The sequence below is a fragment of the Physella acuta genome, unplaced genomic scaffold, assembly GCF_028476545.2.
Source record: "Physella acuta isolate Inbredline_101_S28 unplaced genomic scaffold, ASM2847654v3 ptg000658l, whole genome shotgun sequence".
Taxonomy (NCBI): Eukaryota; Metazoa; Mollusca; class Gastropoda; family Physidae; genus Physella; species Physella acuta.
The window spans coordinates 457,993-480,878 of record NW_026732177.1 but is presented as its reverse complement, the minus strand read 5'-3'; the positions used below and the strand labels follow the sequence as shown (position 1 = coordinate 480,878).

Below are 22,886 nucleotides of genomic sequence, written 5' to 3'. Positions count from 1 at the left end.
TAAATTGTTATTTCAACTTATTATTTCAATTGGCTGTACATATTTTAGAACTATATTTAGTTAAAAAATGCTTTATATTTTTTTACTGGCTTGCAGTTTTAAAATTTTTTGCTTTTTTTTTTATTTGCTGTTAAAAAATAATTGAAGGTTAAAATGTTTGGATTCTTCATTAGTTCTTAGTTTCTGCATGTATCATTTGTGTGATGAGACATTAGTCTTAAGACACCTATGCAAGAGTAAAGGAACTTGGATGTGTTATTGATCTGTTAAAAAAGATTAAATTACAAAATGGAAAAAAGCTGTGTTTTTTTTTCAAATTTCCTAAGTAAATAAAATTCAGAATGAGAAAATATTCAGTGCACTGGTTAACAAATGTAATGTTTCCTTTTAATGACGTATAAGTATTGTTAGATGCCAGGAACAAATTCTGTTCTGTTTTTTTGTTAGGCTTGTCAAACTTTCCCATACTGCTAATGCTGCTCATCTTCCATTATGCATAATACCTGCGATAGAAAGCTATGCAGGCTGAGGTTTTTGTGCCATACACTTAGGAGTCTGAGAGTCCGATGGAAACCGGCCAAGATACCATGTAGAATTGACATTTAGATTATTTTTATTAAAAAAAATTTAAACAAATTAAAAAAAAATTCTGAAGAGTGTAAGGTTTTTTTTGTAATTGAATAAAATGGGATGTTGAATTTGTTTTGTCTTAGTTTTTATTGTTTTTTAAACAGCTGAGTAACTAGACCATACACAGCGGAGTAACTAACTATAGATTAGATAGTTAACAGTGTATCTACTTTTCTATTATGTTAATAAAAAGGTTACAATAACTTTTTTAAAACATGATTACATTTTTAAAAGCTTATAGTCATATTAAATGCTTTGGTATTTCAATTTGACTTGAAAAAACATGAACTTTTAAAGGGGGTATGCTAGCTGTAAGATGATACAAACCTACCAGCCATCTATAAGTTGATACAAACCTACCAGCTATAAGTTGATACAAACCTACCAGCTGTCTGTAAGTTGATACAAACCTACCAACCATCTGCAAGTTGATACAAACCTACCAACCATCTGTAAGTTGATACAAACCTACCAGCCATCTATAAGTTGATACAAACCTACCAGCTGTCTGTAAGTTGATACAAACCTACCAACCATCTGCAAGTTGATACAAACCTACCAACCATTTGTAAGTTGATACAAACCTACCAACCATCTGTCAGTTGATACAAACCTACCAGCTGTCTGTAAGTTGATACAAACCTACCAGCTGTCTGTAAGTTGATACAAACCTACCAGCTGTCTGTAAGTTGATACAAACCTACCAGCTGTCTGTAAGTTGATATAGATCTATAACCAACTGGTGACCAACAGAACAACAATGTCATAACTTGAAGTACTGGATCAAGGTAACAATTCCCTTTTGTGTGTTAAGAATGTCATTTGAAGTACTGGATCAAGGTAACAATTCCCTTTTGTGTGTTAAGAATGTCATTTGAAGTACTGGATCAAGGTAACAATTCCCTTTAGTGTGTTCAAACTATATAGAGAAATTATTAGCACAAATCTCATTTGTCATAAATAAAAACAGATAAAGGGAAATAACTGGCTGGTGACAAGACTTGAACCAAAAGTACATACAGAATAAATTGCAGCATAATGGTATTGTTATAGCACCACATTTTTATTTGAACAAGTTACAGTGATGATATACATTGTGCAGCACACGTGATCACAACAAAACCAACAAGTTGACATTGGGGGGAGGACCATGCTACAGCTATATGGTGTGGCCATCACATAGAAAATTGTATAGGGGCCATCTGTAATTGACGCCATATTCCTGGGGAGGGGGGGGGGGGGCACTCAGACCTTGAGGAGTGTCTGATAGGTTGGTAGAAGTGTGACTTCACTTTGAAAAATATTTTTTCAGCAATTTAAAAAAAATTAAAATAATCATTTCTTGTAAATTTAATACAACTTGATCAATGTAATCTTAAACCAAATTTGCCAACATTTTCAGTATTAAATGCTAATTAGCACCAAAATCAATCTAGCAAAAAAGCAGCTATTAGTAGTGGATTCAATTTTGAATTGATTATATCCCTTTATTAAAGACAATTTTTAAACAGAAATTGCTTTTTTTAAAAAAGTAATTTTTAGGGTTGGGTCTGACCTTTGTGACAATAGTTGAGATTTTTAAAAATGACAACAACAAAAATTTTGGACAGCTTCTTATGTGTGGTTAGTGTTGTTTATCACTGTTAAATATTACACTGATTTAAAACTACTAAAATAATTTTAATGAGCATAAATTTATATATATATTATATAGTAAAAAAGTATTTTTAAAAATGTATAAAAAATATTTGTTTCAAATATTCTAAATAAAATGTTTGATCAGTTAACTGTACTGTTAAAACAAATGAGCAAATTTCATCACTTGCACATTCCACAAAGAGCTTGCTAGCAATCCCTCTAGACAAGTGTATATTTTAAAGGTTGGTTTAGAACACCAGGATAGAGTTTGTCTTGACAAGTGTATATTTTAAAGGTTGGTTTAGAACACCAGGATAGAGTTTGTCTTGACAAGTGTATATTTTAAAGGTTGGTTTAGAACACCAGGATGGAGAGTTTGTCAGCTAAGTTGAACCCTGTGTGTTTGTGGACTATTACCCCAAATGGTAGAGGGCTATGAATTGTGTATGGCCAGATGAGAACAATGGCCTAAAAAAATTGTAACGGCTGATTTTTCTAGTTAAATCTACAATAAGATCACCAAACAATGTATTCTATTATTTAATTTATTTTCTTTACATACATATTTAATATTGAAAGACTTGCGTAGAGGATAGAAGGCTATGGAACTGATATCTTCTTATGCCTAATTTAAAAACAAAACAATGTTTATAACCCATCCTAAAACTACTTTGTACAAAAACCATCTATCAAATCCACTCAAAGCATCACATCAGTAAATTACTATCAATCCATTCGAAGCATCTCATCAGCAAATGACTACTCTCAACTCCACTTTGCTGTTGTCCAAACAAGTGAAATTGTATGTCCAACATGTAACCTTTCACACACAACGTATTTTAAAATTGTGATCGTAACTACAAATATATCATGGATTAAGTTGTTTTTTTAAATGCCCTACTTTGTTATATAAGTATAGTACATATAATTTTTGTAATGATCTAAAATAGGTTTCTTGAGCAGTATCAAATTAATTCAAATGCTTTGTAACATATATAAAATATATAAAAATAACTATTATTTTCAGCATCAATAAAACATTCAATAGTTACTATTTTATGGTAAAGATAAATTGAATATACAGAAATGGAGAATATTTGTACAACGTAGTGTAAATAGTGTTTTAGTAATCACAAGCAGAAAGACAGAAAGTATAACTCTGTGATCAAAGGGAAGTAAGTGGAAGCTGAAAGACAGAAAAGGACAAGTTTAGTGAGCCACTAGATCAACAACAAATACAGTACATTGAGTATAACAGAACATTATACAAATAACATGACACTATTGTACGTGTGTATCCATTGAGTAGAACAGAACATGATACCAATATTAATCACAGCAGTCAAGCTGGTCTGGGATAAAATAAGCTGGAAATAAAAAAGTTTATGTCCACCAATCACCATAAGTGATTTGAGGTTTGTAGCTAGAAATAAAACATGGCTAAACAATGTCCATCTAGTACATTTTCTGTTCATCATGTGTAGTCCGCTGTTTGAGAGTTTCAACCTTGTTGCTACACATCATGGTAGATATAATCTGAACAAGGCCAACCTTGTCGCTACACATCATGGTAGATATAATCTGAACAAGGCACCAACATTGCATATAGATCTAGCACTCAAATATTTAACAATCAGCTATTTAAAAAAAATTTAACAATTGAAAAACTTTCATTTGTTGTTTGACTGTTCTTATTGAAGATTAACAAATACTAAGTACTGGTAATTTAAAGCAAAAAGGTTTAAATTTGGCAGTAACATTAATCAGTTTTAAGTAGTTAATTTTTTTCTATATAATAAATGGTGACAAGAAAACAAATAAAAAAACAGTTTTAATTTTATCATTTTAAGTCAGTCCAAATTTTAAAATACTGAAGAAATAAAATAACTCAAATTTTTAAAAAATTATTAAATTGATATGGTTTATCTTCATGATTTTGTGTACGTTATTTACCATTATAAAATGTATAAAGAAACCTTACAGTAAAAAAGCTCATACTTATAGTTTGAGATATAAAATAATAAAAATGCCTCATTTAATTAATGTATAATATATTTAGGCTGCAATGATGGAAATACAAAGTTTGGCGAACATTTAAAATTATTTAAAAAGATGGCAAACAAAAAAATTACATCGTTCAGCACTTTAGAAATCAGAGCACCTTTTGGCTTTGTTGTCAAGTATTTATAAATACTACATTGTGGTTGTTAATGCTAAGTGTACAACAAAGTCCTTAGAATTCTTGTTCTATCTTTTTTCCCATAGATAATGTTGGGCCCATTTCTTCACATACAACTGTCATGTTTCTTCACATACAACTGTCTTGATTCTTCACATACAACTGTCTTGATTCTTCACATACAACTAACTGTCATGTTTCTTCACATACAACTGTCTTGATTCTTCACATACAACTGTCTTGATTCTTCACATACAACTAACTGTCATGTTTCTTCACATACAACTGTCTTGATTCTTCACATACAACTGTCTTGATTCTTCACATACAACTGTCTTGATTCTTCACATACAACTGTCTTGATTCTTCACATACAACTGTCTTGATTCTTCACATACAACTGTCTTGATTCTTCACATACAACTGTCTTGATTCTTCACATACAACTGTCTTGATTCTTCACATACAACTGCCTTGCTTCTTCACATACAACTAACTGTCTTGTTTCTGTGCATACAACTAACTGTCCTGTTTCCTGGACAACATTGGATCAGTTTCCTCTGCCTGACCAACTTCCTCAGTGGGCAGCTGATCCTCAGTGTTGTCTGCCCTAACAACATTGTTCAGCTCAACAGGGCTGTTGTCAGCGATGTTTGCCCTAACAACATTGTTCAGCTCAACAGGGCTGTTGTCAGCGTTGTTTGATACATCTTGTGGGAGGGCTGTTGTAAGTTTACCAAGCTCGTCAATGTCGCCTATGATTATAACTTCTGCATGGGGAGAGTTCGCTTTTGGAGGTGGATCTACTGATGAATCTAAACACACAGAACAGCATATCAACATCAATTTTTGTTACACCTAATTTACACCTATATAGTAAAAACTCTTCTTACACTGACCAGTGGTCAGTTAAAACAAACTACCACTTCACACTGACCAGTGGTCAGTCTAAACAAACTACAACTTAACACTGACCTGTGGTCAGTCAAAACAAACTACCACTTCACACTGACCAGTGGTCAGTCTAAACAAACTACCACTTAACACTTACCAGTGGTCAGTCAAAACAAACTACCACTTAACACTTACCATTACCAATGGCCAGTTTACTGTGGTAAATATCATGACATGAAACAGCAGCAAACTCTTCAATGGATGTCACAGCAGGTACATTCTAGAAAGTTGTAAACTTGGGGTCAATCATTTTTTCAAAATGTACAAAATGTCATAAGTAGTTGTGCTGCACAGAACAGAACACAAAGGAACAGAACAATAAACAGAGTCAAGAACAGAACAATAAACAGAGTCAAGAAAAGAATAATAAACAGAGTCAAGAACAGAATAATAAACAGAGTCAAGAACAGAACAATAAACAGAGTCAAGAACAGAATAATAAACAAAGTCAAGAACAGAATAATAAACAGAGTCAGGTTTGGTGTGGGGTATGAAGAACATGATGAGATGTAAACTTACATGAAGAACATGATGAGATGTAAACTTACATGAAGAACATGATGAGATGTAAACTTACATGAAGAACATGATGAGATGTAAACTTACATGAAGAACATGATGAGATGTAAACTTACACGAAGAACATGATGAGATGTAAACTTACATGAAGAACATGATGAGATGTAAACTTACATGAAGAACATGATGAGATGTAAACTTACATGAAGAACATGATGAGATGTAAACTTACATGAAGAACATGATGAGATGTAAACTTACATGAAGAACATGATGAGATGTAAACTTACATGAAGAACATGATGAGATGTAAACTTACATGAAGAACATGATGAGATGTAAACTTACTTGAAGAACATGATGAGATGTAAACTTACATGAAGAACATGATGAGATGTAAACTTACATGAAGAACATGATGAGATGTAAACTTACATGAAGAACATGATGAGATGTAAACTTACATGAAGAACATGATGAGATGTAAACTTACATGAAGAACATGATGAGATGTAAACTTACATGAAGAACATGATGAGATGTAAACTTACATGAAGAACATGATGAGATGTAAACTTACATGAAGAACATGATGAGATGTAAACTTACATGAAGAACATGATGAGATGTAAACTTACATGAAGAACATGATGAGATGTAAACTTACATGAAGAACATGATGAGATGTAAACTTACATGAAGAACATGATGAGATGTAAACTTACATGAAGAACATGATGAGATGTAAACTTACATGAAGAACATGATGAGATGTAAACTTACATGAAGAACATGATGAGATGTAAACTTACATGAAGAACATGATGAGATGTAAACTTACATGAAGAACATGATGAGATGTAAACTTACATGAAGAACATGATGAGATGTAAACTTACATGTAGAACATGATGAGATGTAAACTTACATGAAGAACATGATGAGATGTAAACTTACATGAAGAACATGATGAGATGTAAACTTACATGAAGAACATGATGAGATGTAAACTTACATGAAGAACATGATGAGATGTAAACTTACATGAAGAACATGATGAGATGTAAACTTACATGAAGAACATGATGAGATGTAAACTTACATGAAGAACATGATGAGATGTAAACTTACATGAAGAACATGATGAGATGTAAACTTACATGAAGAACATGATGAGATGTAAACTTACATGAAGAACATGATGAGATGTAAACTTACATGAAGAACATGATGAGATGTAAACTTACATGAAGAACATGATGAGATGTAAACTTACATGAAGAACATGATGAGATGTAAACTTACATGAAGAACATGATGAGATGTAAACTTACATGAAGAACATGATGAGATGTAAACTTACATGAAGAACATGATGAGATGTAAACTTACATGAAGAACATGATGAGATGTAAACTTACATGAAGAACATGATGAGATGTAAACTTACATGAAGAACATGATGAGATGTAAACTTACATGAAGAACATGATGAGATGTAAACTTACATGAAGAACATGATGAGATGTAAACTTACATGAAGAACATGATGAGATGTAAACTTACATGAAGAACATGATGAGATGTAAACTTACATGAAGAACATGATGAGATGTAAACTTACATGAAGAACATGATGAGATGTAAACTTACATGAAGAACATGATGAGATGTAAACTTACATGAAGAACATGATGAGATGTAAACTTACATGAAGAACATGATGAGATGTAAACTTACATGAAGAACATGATGAGATGTAAACTTACATGAAGAACATGATGAGATGTAAACTTACATGAAGAACATGATGAGATGTAAACTTACATGTAGAACATGATGAGATGTAAACTTACATGAAGAACATGATGAGATGTAAACTTACATGAAGAACATGATGAGATGTAAACTTACATGAAGAACATGATGAGATGTAAACTTACATGAAGAACATGATGAGATGTAAACTTACATGAAGAACATGATGAGATGTAAACTTACATGAAGAACATGATGAGGTGTAAACTTACAGGTTTGGTGCGGGGTATGAAGAACATGATGAGATGTAAACTTACATGAAGAACATGATGAGATGTAAACTTACATGAAGAACATGATGAGATGTAAACTTACAGGTTTGGTGCGGGGTATGAAGAACATGATGAGATGTAAATTTACATGAAGAACATGATGAGATGTAAACTTACAGGTTTGGTGCGGGGTATGAAGAACATGATGAGATGTAAACTTACATGAAGAACATGATGAGAGGTAAACTTACATGAAGAACATGATGAGATGTAAACTTACATGAAGAACATGATGAGATGTAAACTTACAGGTTTGGTGCGGGGTATGAAGAACATGATGAGATGTAAATTTACATGAAGAACATGATGAGATGTAAACTTACAGGTTTGGTGCGGGGTATGAAGAACATGATGAGATGTAAACTTACAGGTTTGGTGCGTGGTATGAAGAACATGATGAGATGTAAACTTACATGAAGAACATGATGAGATGTAAACTTACAGGTTTGGTGCGTGGTATGAAGAACATGATGAGATGTAAACTTACATGAAGAACATGATGAGATGTAAACTTACAGGTTTGGTGCGGGGTATGAAGAACATGATGAGATGTAAACTTACAGGTTTGGTGCATGGTATGAAGAACATGATGAGATGTAAACTTACATGAAGAACATGATGAGATGTAAACTTACAGGTTTGGTGCGGGGTATGAAGAACATGATGAGATGTAAACTTACAGGTTTGGTGCGGGGTATGAAGACCATGATGAGATGTAAACTTACATGAAGAACATGATGAGATGTAAACTTACAGGTTTGGTGCGTGGTATGAAGAACATGATGAGATGTAAACTTACATGAAGAACATGATGAGATGTAAACTTACAGGTTTGGTGCGGGGTATGAAGAACATGATGAGATGTAAACTTACAGGTTTGGTGCGTGGTATGAAGAACATGATGAGATGTAAACTTACATGAAGAACATGATGAGATGTAAACTTACAGGTTTGGTGCGGGGTATGAAGAACATGATGAGATGTAAACTTACAGGTTTGGTGCGGGGTATGAAGAACATGATGAGATGTAAACTTACAGGTTTGGTGCGGGGTATGAAGAACATGATGAGATGTAAACTTACATGAAGAACATGATGAGATGTAAACTTACAGGTTTGGTGCGTGGTATGAAGAACATGATGAGATGTAAACTTACATGAAGAACATGATGAGATGTAAACTTACAGGTTTGGTGCGGGGTATGAAGAACATGATGAGATGTAAACTTACATGAAGAACATGATGAGATGTAAACTTACAGGTTTGGTGCGGGGTATGAAGAACATGATGAGATGTAAACTTACAGGTTTGGTGCGGGGTACGAAGAACATGATGAGATGTAAACTTACAGGTTTGGTGCGGGGTATGAAGAACATGATGAGATGTAAACTTACAGGTTTGGTGCGGGGTATAAGGAACATGATGAGATGTAAACTTACAGGTTTGGTGCGGGGTATGAAGAACATGATGAGATGTAAACTTACAGGTTTGGTGCGGGGTATGAAGAACATGATGAGATGTAAACTTACAGGTTTGGTGCGGGGTATGAAGAACATGATGAGATGTAAACTTACAGGTTTGGTGCGGGGTATGAAGAACATGATGAGATGTAAACTTACAGGTTTGGTGCGGGGTATGAAGAACATGATGAGATGTAAACTTACAGGTTTGGTGCGGGGTATGAAGAACATGATGAGATGTAAACTTACATGAAGAACATGATGAGATGTAAACTTACAGGTTTGGTGCGTGGTATGAAGAACATGATGAGATGTAAACTTACATGAAGAACATGATGAGATGTAAACTTACAGGTTTGGTGCGTGGTATGAAGAACATGATGAGATGTAAACTTACATGAAGAACATGATGAGATGTAAACTTACAGGTTTGGTGCGTGGTATGAAGAACATGATGAGATGTAAACTTACATGAAGAACATGATGAGATGTAAACTTACAGGTTTGGTGCGGGGTATGAAGAACATGATGAGATGTAAACTTACAGGTTTGGTGCGGGGTATGAAGAACATGATGAGATGTAAACTTACAGGTTTGGTGCGGGGTATGAAGAACATGATGAGATGTAAACTTACATGAAGAACATGATGAGATGTAAACTTACAGGTTTGGTGCGTGGTATGAAGAACATGATGAGATGTAAACTTACATGAAGAACATGATGAGATGTAAACTTACAGGTTTGGTGCGGGGTATGAAGAACATGATGAGATGTAAACTTACATGAAGAACATGATGAGATGTAAACTTACAGGTTTGGTGCGGGGTATGAAGAACATGATGAGATGTAAACTTACAGGTTTGGTGCGGGGTACGAAGAACATGATGAGATGTAAACTTACAGGTTTGGTGCGGGGTATGAAGAACATGATGAGATGTAAACTTACAGGTTTGGTGCGGGGTATAAGGAACATGATGAGATGTAAACTTACAGGTTTGGTGCGGGGTATGAAGAACATGATGAGATGTAAACTTACAGGTTTGGTGCGGGGTATGAAGAACATGATGAGATGTAAACTTACAGGTTTGGTGCGGGGTATGAAGAACATGATGAGATGTAAACTTACAGGTTTGGTGCGGGGTATGAAGAACATGATGAGATGTAAACTTACAGGTTTGGTGCGGGGTATGAAGAACATGATGAGATGTAAACTTACAGGTTTGGTGCGGGGTATGAAGAACATGATGAGATGTAAACTTACATGAAGAACATGATGAGATGTAAACTTACAGGTTTGGTGCGTGGTATGAAGAACATGATGAGATGTAAACTTACATGAAGAACATGATGAGATGTAAACTTACAGGTTTGGTGCGTGGTATGAAGAACATGATGAGATGTAAACTTACATGAAGAACATGATGAGATGTAAACTTACAGGTTTGGTGCGTGGTATGAAGAACATGATGAGATGTAAACTTACATGAAGAACATGATGAGATGTAAACTTACAGGTTTGGTGCGGGGTATGAAGAACATGATGAGATGTAAACTTACAGGTTTGGTGCGTGGTATGAAGAACATGATGAGATGTAAACTTACATGAAGAACATGATGAGATGTAAACTTACAGGTTTGGTGCGGGGTATGAAGAACATGATGAGATGTAAACTTACATGAAGAACATGATGAGATGTAAACTTACAGGTTTGGTGCGTGGTATGAAGAACATGATGAGATGTAAACTTACATGAAGAACATGATGAGATGTAAACTTACAGGTTTGGTGCGGGGTATGAAGAACATGATGAGATGTAAACTTACAGGTTTGGTGCGGGGTATGAAGAACATGATGAGATGTAAACTTACAGGTTTGGTGCGGGGTATGAAGAACATGATGAGATGTAAACTTACAGGTTTGGTGCGGGGTATGAAGAACATGATGAGATGTAAACTTACAGGTTTGGTGCGGGGTATGAAGAACATGATGAGATGTAAACTTACAGGTTTGGTGCGGGGTATGAAGAACATGATGAGATGTAAACTTACAGGTTTGGTGCGGGGTATGAAGAACATGATGAGATGTAAACTTACATGAAGAACATGATGAGATGTAAACTTACAGGTTTGGTGCGTGGTATGAAGAACATGATGAGATGTAAACTTACAGGTTTGGTGCGGGGTATGAAGAACATGATGAGATGTAAACTTACAGGTTTGGTGCGGGGTATGAAGAACATGATGAGATGTAAACTTACAGGTTTGGTGCGGGGTATGAAGAACATGATGAGATGTAAACTTACAGGTTTGGTGCGGGGTATGAAGAACATGATGAGATGTAAACTTACAGGTTTGGTGCGGGGTATGAAGAACATGATGAGATGTAAACTTACAGGTTTGGTGCGGGGTATGAAGAACATGATGAGATGTAAACTTACAGGTTTGGTGCGGGGTATGAAGAACATGATGAGATGTAAACTTACAGGTTTGGTGCGGGGTATAAGGAACATGATGAGATGTAAACTTACAGGTTTGGTGCGGGGTATGAAGAACATGATGAGATGTAAACTTACAGGTTTGGTGCGGGGTATGAAGAACATGATGAGATGTAAACTTACAGGTTTGGTGCGTGGTATGAAGAACATGATGAGATGTAAACTTACAGGTTTGGTGCGGGGTATGAAGAACATGATGAGATGTAAACTTACAGGTTTGGTGCGGGGTATGAAGAACATGATGAGATGTAAACTTACAGGTTTGGTGCGGGGTATGAAGAACATGATGAGATGTAAACTTACAGGTTTGGTGCGGGGTATGAAGAACATGATGAGATGTAAACTTACATGAAGAACATGATGAGATGTAAACTTACAGGTTTGGTGCGGGGTATGAAGAACATGATGAGATGTAAACTTACATGAAGAACATGATGAGATGTAAACTTACAGGTTTGGTGCGGGGTATGAAGAACATGATGAGATGTAAACTTACAGGTTTGGTGCGGGGTATGAAGAACATGATGAGATGTAAACTTACATGAAGAACATGATGAGATGTAAACTTACAGGTTTGGTGCGGGGTATGAAGAACATGATGAGATGTAAACTTACATGAAGAACATGATGAGATGTAAACTTACAGGTTTGGTGCGGGGTATGAAGAACATGATGAGATGTAAACTTACAGGTTTGGTGCGGGGTATGAAGAACATGATGAGATGTAAACTTACATGTAGAACATGATGAGATGTAAACTTACAGGTTTGGTGCGGGGTATGAAGAACATGATGAGATGTAAACTTACATGAAGAACATGATGAGATGTAAACTTACAGGTTTGGTGCGGGGTATGAAGAACATGATGAGAGCCCCCAGCACAGGTGGACAACCAGCAACATGGAAGGCTATATTGTAGGAGCCTAAGCTATCGTACAACATGCCTGAAAGTAAAAATAATCTTTTGCTGTCAAGGTTTGTATAACATGCCTGAAAGTAAAAATAAACTTTTGCTGTCAAGGTTTGTATAACATGCCTGAAAGTAAAAATAAACTTTTGCTGTCAAGGTTTGTACAACATGCCTGAAAGTAAAAATAAACTTTTGCTGTGAAGGTTTGTCACAATCTATATAAGCTAGTAAAATATTTATTTCTTACTTTTGCCGAAATTGGAGCAAAAGCTCCAAAAAACTAGGGGATACTTTGTAAAACAGCCTGTTATGTTCGACACTCATTGAAAAAATCTCATTGACTTGCACATCATGCTTTTTCTAGAAGAAACATGGGGAGAAACATGCTTTCTTCACTATATCTTCTATTGCACCCCCCTCCCCCAGAGTTTGACATCATTTATGGACAACCACACATAATTTTTTTCAACTTTCTATAGCTTACTTTCTATCTGCTTACTTTCTATCTGCTTACTTTCTATCTGCTTACTTTATATCAGCTTACTTTCTATCTGCTTACTTTATATCAGCTTAAAGATAAGAATTACCAGCTATTGGAGGGCCCACTGTCATTGGTATGGAGAAAATGCCAAAGAGAAAGCCTAGGGCCTGTGAGGCCCCCCTTTCTCCAACAATATCAAAGGCAATGGGTCCCAGCAAGCAAATAAAGATGCCATCACAAGCTCCCATGATCAATGTGATGGCGATGAGGCCTCCGAAGCTGGATGAGAAGGGTATGCAAGCGGTGCAGATCCCAAGGATAGCAAAGGCTGCCTGCTGGAGTCGTATCCGGTTGACCCACTTCAGGTCAGCTATCTTCCCACAAACTATCCGGGCCACGCCTGATGTGATGGCGATACACATGATCAAGATGTTGCCATCACTCTCAGGAAAAACATCTTTGACGTGTTTGATCTGGGCAGAAATGTTGACATGACAGAAATGGTGACATGACAGAAATGGTGACATGACAGAAATGTTGACACGACATGACAGAAATGGTGACATGACAGAAATGGTGACATGACAGAAATGTTGACACGACATGACAGAAATGTTGACACGACATGACAGAAATGTTGACACGACATGACAGAAATGGTGACATGACAGAAATGTTGACATGACAGAAATGGTGACATGACAGAAATGTTGACACGACATGACAGAAATGTTGACACGATATGACAGAAATGGTGACATGACAGAAATGGTGACATGACAGAAATGGTGACATGACAGAAATGGTGACATGACAGAAATGTTGACACGACATGACAGAAATGTTGACACGACATGACAGAAATGGTGACATGACAGAAATGGTGACATGACAGAAATGGTGACATGACAGAAATGTTGACATGACAGAAATGTTGACATGACAGAAATGGTGACATGACAGAAATGTTGACACGACATGACAGAAATGTTGACACGACATGACAGAAATGGTGACATGACAGAAATGTTGACATGACAGAAATGCTGACATGACAGAAATGGTGACATGACAGAAATGTTGACATGACATAAATGTTGACATGACATAAATGTTGACATGACAGAAATGTTGACATGACAGAAATGTTGACACGACATGACATAAATGTTGACATGGCATGACAGAAATGTTGACATGACATAAATGTTGACATGAAACGACAGAAATGTTGATATGGCATGATGGTTGATATCTTTATTGAGCTCCTTTCAAATAGTCAGTTTTATGGCACCAAACTAAATTTTAAAAAGATTGATAATTGCATGCACTTTTTTATTCAAAGGTATGCTATTTTAGAATCTTCATTTGCAAGGTTATTGTTATTCTTATAAATGTACGTGAAATAAGTGACTGAAGTTATTCTTATAAATGTACGTGAAATAAGTCACTGAACTTATTCTTATAAATGTACGTGAAGTAAGTCACTGAGGCTATTTGAACAAGCCTGTGATAAACTATGACCCCTGTACTTTGGTATAGATCTGTAGCAGCTGTAATATATGACATAACCTCTTCAACAGCTGACTTTAGATGCGACTGCTGATAAGAGCCAGAGGTATTCAGCTGACAGTCACTACATCATTCATGATTTTTTACAACACCTTGTTAAATACAGGTATTTCAAACAACATAAAGTTGGCAATAGAAAGCTGACATTGATACTGATCATACTACTAAAAACTGAGTAATGAAATACTCACCAGGTGAACGAATGGGACAAAATATCCAAACAAACATACACCACAGGATACAGCCCAAACAACATATCCCCGATTCCTCCAAATTCTGACGTTGAGGAACTTGCGAGTAAACTTGCAACATTCCGTGCACTGGCTCTGGATCATCTCAATGGACATGGTGGACAGGGCCACTTGAGACAGTCCCAGGTTTTCACGTGTGAAAATAGGTTTCCATGTGAAAGCGTACAAGTTAAGCAGGAAAGCTAGACAGGACATGAAGACCAGGGTGTACTTCAAGCCAATCTTGTCCAGCAGGTGGGGGAGGCCAAGGACCAAGGCGATGGTCACAGCTGACGAGCCAAACGTCACCAGCCCATTCACTAGGCCCATGTGTCTCTTGAAGTAATGGCCAAGAATAACCAACGACGGAGCATAAGCAAAAGCAAACCCTAGCCCTGCGATGACTCCGTAAGTCAGGTACAGCAGCATCAGCTCCTCCACAAAGGCGCTGGAGATGAGGCCGATGAAGGCGAGGACGCCGCCGATGATGCCTGTAGGTCGGATACCCACGCGGTCGCTGATGATACTGGAGATCATGCACATCAGGAATGTGATGCCAGTGTTTACAGAGCCCACCCACGCTGAGGAAAGAACAAAACTTTATCAGGAATGTGATGCCAGTGTTTACAGAGCCCACCCACGCTGAGGAAAGAACAAAACTTTATCAGGAATGTGATGCCAGTGTTTACAGAGCCCACCCACGCTGAGAAAAGAACAAAACTTTATCAGGAATGTGATGCCAGTGTTTACAGAGCCCACCCACACTGAGGAAAGAACAAAACTTTATCAGGAATGTGATGCCAGTGTTTACAGAGCCCACCCACACTGAGGAAAGAACAAAACTTTATCAGGAATGTGATGCCAGTGTTTACAGAGCCCACCCACACTGAGGAAAGAACAAAACTTTATCAGGAATGTGATGCCAGTGTTTACAGAGCCCACCCACGCTGAGAAAAGAACAAAACTTTATCAGGAATGTGATGCCAGTGTTTACAGAGCCCACCCACACTGAGGAAAGAACAAAACTTTATCAGGAATGTGATGCCAGTGTTTACAGAGCCCACCCACACTGAGGAAAGAACAAAACTTTATCAGGAATGTGATGCCAGTGTTTACAGAGCCCACCCACACTGAGGAAAGAACAAAACTTTATCAGGAATGTGATGCCAGTGTTTACAGAGCCCACCCACACTGAGGAAAGAACAAAACTTTATCAGGAATGTGATGCCAGTGTTTACAGAGCCCACCCACGCTGAGAAAAGAACAAACTTTATCAGGAATGTGATGCCAGTGTTTACAGAGCCCACCCACGCTGAGAAAAGAACAAAACTTTAGGAATGTGATTCATTTTTGTAAAAGTATTTTTTTAAATGAGACAAAATGAAACAGATGAAGAAGAAAATGATAGTAGGTCCACTAATAAACTTTATGTTACCTGTTTTAAAAGAAATGTTTGGGTCATCTTTAGCAAAGTGCTCCCTCATAGCTACGTACAAAATGCCGAAGCTGTTGATTATACCAAAAACTGTTCCATTGCAAGCCATGGATGTCAGACAGACAACCCAGCCCCACCCCCCGTCTGGCTGGACTGGGTGAGATTCATGGGGGAGGTCAGGGCTGGACTTTTTTTTGGTGGTCAGCGGGACCTCAAGGTGCTTTGTTTTCTCGGCAGACGACATCTTTTCTAGCTCACTATGACAGCAGTCTGGGGAAATGTTACAGACAGGTTAAACTCACACTTTTGTCATTTACAGAACAAACATAAACTTTTGTCATTTACAGACCAAACATAAACTTTTGTCATTTACAGACCAAACATAAACTTTTGAGGTTTACAGACCAAGCATAAACTTTTGTCATTTACAGACCAAACATAAACTTTTGTCAGTTACAGACAAAACAAACTTTTGACATTTACAGACCAAACATACACTTTTGTCATTTACAGACCAAACATACACTTTTGTCATTTACAGACCCAACAAAAACTTTTGACATTTACAGACCAAACATAAACTTTTGACATTTACAGACCAAACATAAACTTTTGTCATTTACAGACCAAACATAAACTTTTGACATTTACAGACCAAACATAAACTTTTGACATTTACAGACCAAACAAACTTTTGACATTTACAGACCAAGCATAAACTATTGACATTTACAGACCAAACATACACTTATGTCATTTACAGACCAAACATACAATTTTGTCATTTACAGACCAAACATAAACTTTTGACATTTACAGACCAAACATAAACTTTTGTCATTTACACATCAAACATGGACTTTTGTCAAAACATTAAACCATGACTGTAGGGGATCATGCATCAATTAAGTCAACCTTGGTATCCCACTCCCCCCCCCCACCTTCTGAAAAACAGACTCCCCACACAACCCCCTCCTTATAATGTTGTCAGACCTCAGCCTACAATCCCACCCCCACCCCCCTTCAAAAGGGCAGTTTTTATCTTTTAAAACACATTTCTTTAAAAAATATATACTGAGCTTGGTAAACATTGAGTAGGCTTAGTCTAAATTAATTTCTATTTTAATTGACAAAAACATTGTTTACAAACGCAAAATACCGGTTAAAATTAAGTTTCTAACATTACATTACATCCCACTTTTGGACCCCCCCCCCTTAAAACATGACACCCCTTATCCTTTGAGTGTGACGTAGTTTATAGGCGACCCCGACGTAGTTTGTTTAAAAAATAATAAAAAGTAGTGAATAAACATTGATTTTAAAAATGCCAACTAAGACCATCAGTTGTAATTAAAGTACGATTGGCTGAGATTTGAGCCAGCAAAACCTTGATGAAAACACGACTCACCTGTGGATGAAGTGTCTGAAGGACGGACCGTCCCACATGCCGTGGCGCTAACCTCTAACCAGGTGTAGGGCAGGTTAGGTGCTCCAACTTGTGATGTCAGGCTCAACAATCTCGAGCCAGAGATAATGGATATCTGCGCTGTATCAATGTTCTCGTCATGGCGATAATTTATTACACATCCACAGGCTCACATAGGCACTAATCAGGTCAGCTGTGTCGGACCCGCCTCAGGCCTAGCAGACGACATTGTAACGATAACATAAACGTGTAATATCTTGTTGTTGGAGGTGGCATCAAGTAAAGGGAAAAAAAAATCTGATACATCAAAGGAAGTTGTAATGTAATCACATTTTTTTTTAAACTTTTCAATGAAAAAAAAAAGCATTTGGTAGAAAAACTGATAGCTTACATTTTCACACTAGGCTAGCCACTAGCGTTAGTTTTTGTGTCACTTGTATCCTAGGTCATGTGGTCAGCCACAAATCTGTGGTCACGTGCACAGTTTGTTTCACGTGCAAGATACGGCGTCATTGTGTCGCCAATTTTAGACCAACCAACTAGATGTACATACTGAACTAGATCTAGTCTATAGGCCTCGAGGTCTAACTTTACGTCTGATTTCCTCTGCAAGTACAAACATGAGTCTTGTCAATAGAGATCTAATCATCTCTTTACTCAATTGTTTACCACTTATTAACTTTAAGACATGCTCGAAAAGTTACCGAATATGGTGAAGTTTAAAGGCGCTTATCTAGAACAACTACATTCTAGATCCAGTGTGTAAATATTATAAACCTTCGTTGATTAGCAAAAAACCGTGGTCAAGAGAAGACGGTTTTTTTTTGGCGAACCCATATCCCCCCCCCCCCCCGCACAAAATAACCATCAAAAATATAGGACTGCCGAAATTCAGTATATTCAAAAGTTAATGAGTAAAAGTAAAATGTCAAACTAGCGCCACAACTCGCTCATACATGACTTGACATGGAGGTTGGCTTAGCTTAAAACAAGCTTGGTTGAAAGCAGCCCTACACTTTGGTAACGTGCTAAGTGTGTTCTGAGTCATTTTTACCTCCCTGACCAATTGGTTGACCAGCAACAATCCACACCTCCCTGACCAATTGGTTGACCTGCGACAATCCACACCTCCCTGACCAATTGGTTGACCAGCAACAATCCACACCTCCCTGATAATTTTGGTTGACCTGCGACAATCCACACCTCCCTGACCAATTGGTTGACCTGCAACAATCCACACCTCCCTGACCAATTGGTTGACCTGCAACAATCCACACCTCCCTGACCAATTGGTGACCTGTGTCCGTTCATATCTCCCTGACCAATTGGACCAGCCACAATCCACACCTCCCTGATAATTTTGGTTGACCTGTGTCCATTCACACCTCCCTGACCAATTGGACCAGCGACAATCCAAACCTCCCTGACCAATTGGTTGACCAGCAACAATCCACACCTCCCTGATAATTTTGGTTGACCTTCGTCCGTTCATATCTCCTTGACCTAATAAGTTGACCAGCGTCTACCCATGTCTCTTTGTTATGCCAATAATTTATTCCAATGAGCTGTTACAACACAGCTAACAGGAACTGTGTACAAGCAGTCGTACAATTGTTTCATTTCTGTGACTGAATTAATAATTATATAACAGAGCAGTAATTCACAGAAGGCAATTTCTAGGACCAACATTTATTTGAATATATTTATCCAGAGAGTAAAATAGTGAGCACTGTACAAAATATTGTTTACTAAGTCTTGGTCTCTAGTCTAACACGCCTAATGTAAAAATCCTAGCTGATAACCAGTGTTGACTTCAGATACCTATCTCAGTCTCTACAACTGTTAGTGCTGACTTCAGATATCTCAGTCTCTACAACTGTTAGTGTTGACTTCAGATATCTCAGTCTCTACAACTGTTAGTGCTGACTTCAGATATCTCAGTCTCTACAACTGTTAGTGCTGACTTCAGATACCTATCTCAGTCTCTACAACTGTTAGTGTTGACTTCAGATATCTCAGTCTCTACAACTGTTAGTGCTGACTTCAGATACCTATCTCAGTCTCTACAACTGTTAGTGCTGACTTCAGATATCTCAGTCTCTACAACTGTTAGTGTTTATAATAGATTGACGATAGAAGCATGTGGTTGTATATAACGTTTATTGGGTCTAACTACATGAGGGTACCACACAGAGAGGACGGAAGGAAGTACAATGCACAAGGGACATCACTCAAGATAACAATATAAATATAATACTAATACAGAAGAGTGAGTTCCCTTGACCTCACAATTATCTCAATCTATTACATCCCTTTTCCCCTTAGAACACAATAACACATCTCTCAATAGAACAATTGATAGTATCCTAAAATCACCAATTATATTGTAACATGAACACTATGGTAGATTACATCCTTACAAACAATGCACAATATGCTACAACATAATCAAGATACAAAACAATGATGTCAAAGTCCTTTTGACCTTTAGAATCATAGGTCTAACTTATTTGGGACTTTGATTGTCCTGCTTGACCTTCTCAGTAGCTTTTGATTTGGTGACTCAATATTCTGACCATTTGGATTCTCTATCTCAGGAGGTCTAGGATTTAAATCATTAACTCCAGAATTTACATTTTCTGACTCTAGACAACTTGGTTCACTCATATCAACAGAACTTGGTTGTGGAACAAACTGAGTTGGTGTGAACTGATCAGATTTGGTGGGATTGACAGATTCACACTTATTGTCTGCACAAGTTATTTTTAACTGGTCTGCATGTCTACGGACAATAAGTCCATCATTTGTTTTTACTTTATAAGACACAGGTCCTGTACATTGAACTATTTGACCTGGTATCCATTTTTCCTTTCTCCCATAATTTCTTAGATACACATTATCATTAACTGCAAATTCTCTTTCTATGGATGATTTGTCATGATTTAATGGAACTATTTTTGAATTGGCATCTGAAAGTATTATGCTATTATTCAGATCCTTAATTGACATAGATTTCTTTGATTGATCAATTTTCTCAGGTAATCTGATAGTGCTTTCCTGGTAACCAAAAATACTGTTTACAAGTAATATCCTGGACCATATCACTTTGCAACTGTGATCCAGTATTTGAAGTGGGTGTATTAAATGGCAAAAATCTTTTTTTCTTTTGATGTTACCCTTTTAGTTTCTTTTAGTTTCTGTAAGTGCTAATGATGTTAGCAAATTTGTTTGATGATCACATTCTTTCTTATTTAAAGCATTTGAAATTGCCATATCACCATAATCATTTATTAAGTTACAAATACTTTGTTTAGGTAACTCTGACTGATAATGGACTGCATCTTCTCCATCTTTTATATTATCTTCACAAAGGGTTTTATTTCTTATTTAATATGGCCTTAAGTCATCATTCACAGACTCTTCAGGCCAACCATTCATACAGTGCTCATATACTTTTATTAAGCACTCATCTTTTTGTGTTTCTCTTTTAATATCATTCACATTTATATTGGAGTTATCCATGATAGTGAAGAGAACAAATACATCTTCTGGTACATAGCTCAGGCTTTGGTTTTTTAAAGGTAATCTACTAAGACTATCTGCACTATTCTCAGATCCAGGTTTGTATTTCAATTCATAATTGTATGCAGTTAGTGTGATAGCCCATCTTTGAATTCTTGGTGAGGCATGCTCAGGTAGGGTTTTGTTTTCTCCAAATAAACCTAGCAATGGTTTATGATCTGTAAAGATGGTGAACTTCCTACCAAACAGAAACTTATGAAATTTCTTAACACCAAAAATGATGCCTAAGCCTTCCCTATCTAACTGAGAATAATTTTTCTCAGCCTGGTTCAAAGATCTACTGGCAAAAGCAATGGGTCTGTCACCCTTCTCATCCATGTGGGACAAGACTGCTCCTACACCATCTGGTGAAGCATCACATGTTAATATAAGTCTTTTCCCTGGGTCATAGTGAGTTAGTAAGGTGTCAGAAGACAAAGCCTCTTTTGCTGTATTAAAAGCAGTATCTTGTTGTTTACCCCAGTGCCAAGTTGCATTTTTCTGTAGCAGCTTGTACAGTGGTGATAGTTTACCAGACAGATTTCCTATGAACTTTGCATAGTAATTTATCAAGCCCAAAAAAGCTCTTAGTTGTTGGGTATTTTCAGGTTTGGGTGCTTCTTTAATGGCTTTTGTTTTCTCAGGTTGAGGTCTGATGCCTTGTTTGCTTAATATATAACCAAGAAAACTAATTTCTGTCAACATGAATTGACATTTATCTTTGTTTATCTTTAAACCTTTTTCACCAACAATTTTCAATACTTTATCAAGTGTTTTAAGATGTTCAGTGTCATTCTTACCAGTTATGTACACATTGTCAAAGTACACACAAACATTTGGAATGTCCTTAAAAATACTGTCCATGACAGCTTGGAAAATTCCAGGGCTAGATGATATGCCAAAACATAGTCTTTCATATTGGTAGAGTCCTTTATGTGTGTTTATTGTCGTATAGACTTTTGAATCTGGATGCAGTTCTAGTTGAGTGTAAGCATGACTAAAGTCTAATTCAGTGAATTTGTCTCCTCCTGCCAAATTCAAAGAGATTTCCTCAATGTTAGGTATAGGGTACCTATTTAGCTCTATTTGCTTATTCAGTGTAGTTTTATAATCTCCACAAATTCTTATAGAACCATCCTTCTTTAACACTGGCACAATGGGCGACGCCCAATCGGAATAGTCTACCTTCTTTATGATGCCATTAGATTCCAATCTACTTAGCTCATTTTCAATTTTATTCCTCATTGCATAAGGTGGAACTCTAGCTTTGCAGTATCTTGGATTTGTGTCTTTAATGCTTAACTT

At 36.7% G+C, this 22,886-nt stretch overlaps 1 protein-coding gene across 2 annotated transcripts in view; it reads right to left on the bottom strand.

Moving 5' to 3' along the window:
* Positions 1-1,220: 1,220 nt before the first annotated feature.
* Positions 1,221-22,886, bottom strand: part of LOC131948715 (monocarboxylate transporter 10) — a 30,567-nt gene continuing 8,901 nt past the window's right edge. Inside the window, exons 1-9 of one of the 2 annotated variants that reach the window (XR_009388057.1) lie at positions 18,412-18,640; positions 18,003-18,235; positions 16,595-16,864; positions 15,121-15,740; positions 13,464-13,830; positions 12,804-12,910; positions 5,537-5,621; positions 3,820-5,262; positions 1,221-3,774 (exon numbers count right to left, since the gene is read on the bottom strand). Coding sequence is in view for 1 of the 2 variants with exons in the window: in XM_059310384.1 (XP_059166367.1) it covers positions 4,967-5,262; positions 5,537-5,621; positions 12,804-12,910; positions 13,464-13,830; positions 15,121-15,740; positions 16,595-16,838 (1,719 nt within the window). In the remaining variant the exon portion in view is untranslated. Of the gene's footprint in view, positions 5,263-5,536; positions 5,622-12,803; positions 12,911-13,463; positions 13,831-15,120; positions 15,741-16,594; positions 16,865-18,002; positions 18,236-18,411; positions 18,641-22,886 lie in introns of those variants that run through there. The other variant, XM_059310384.1, reaches the window with a different exon arrangement.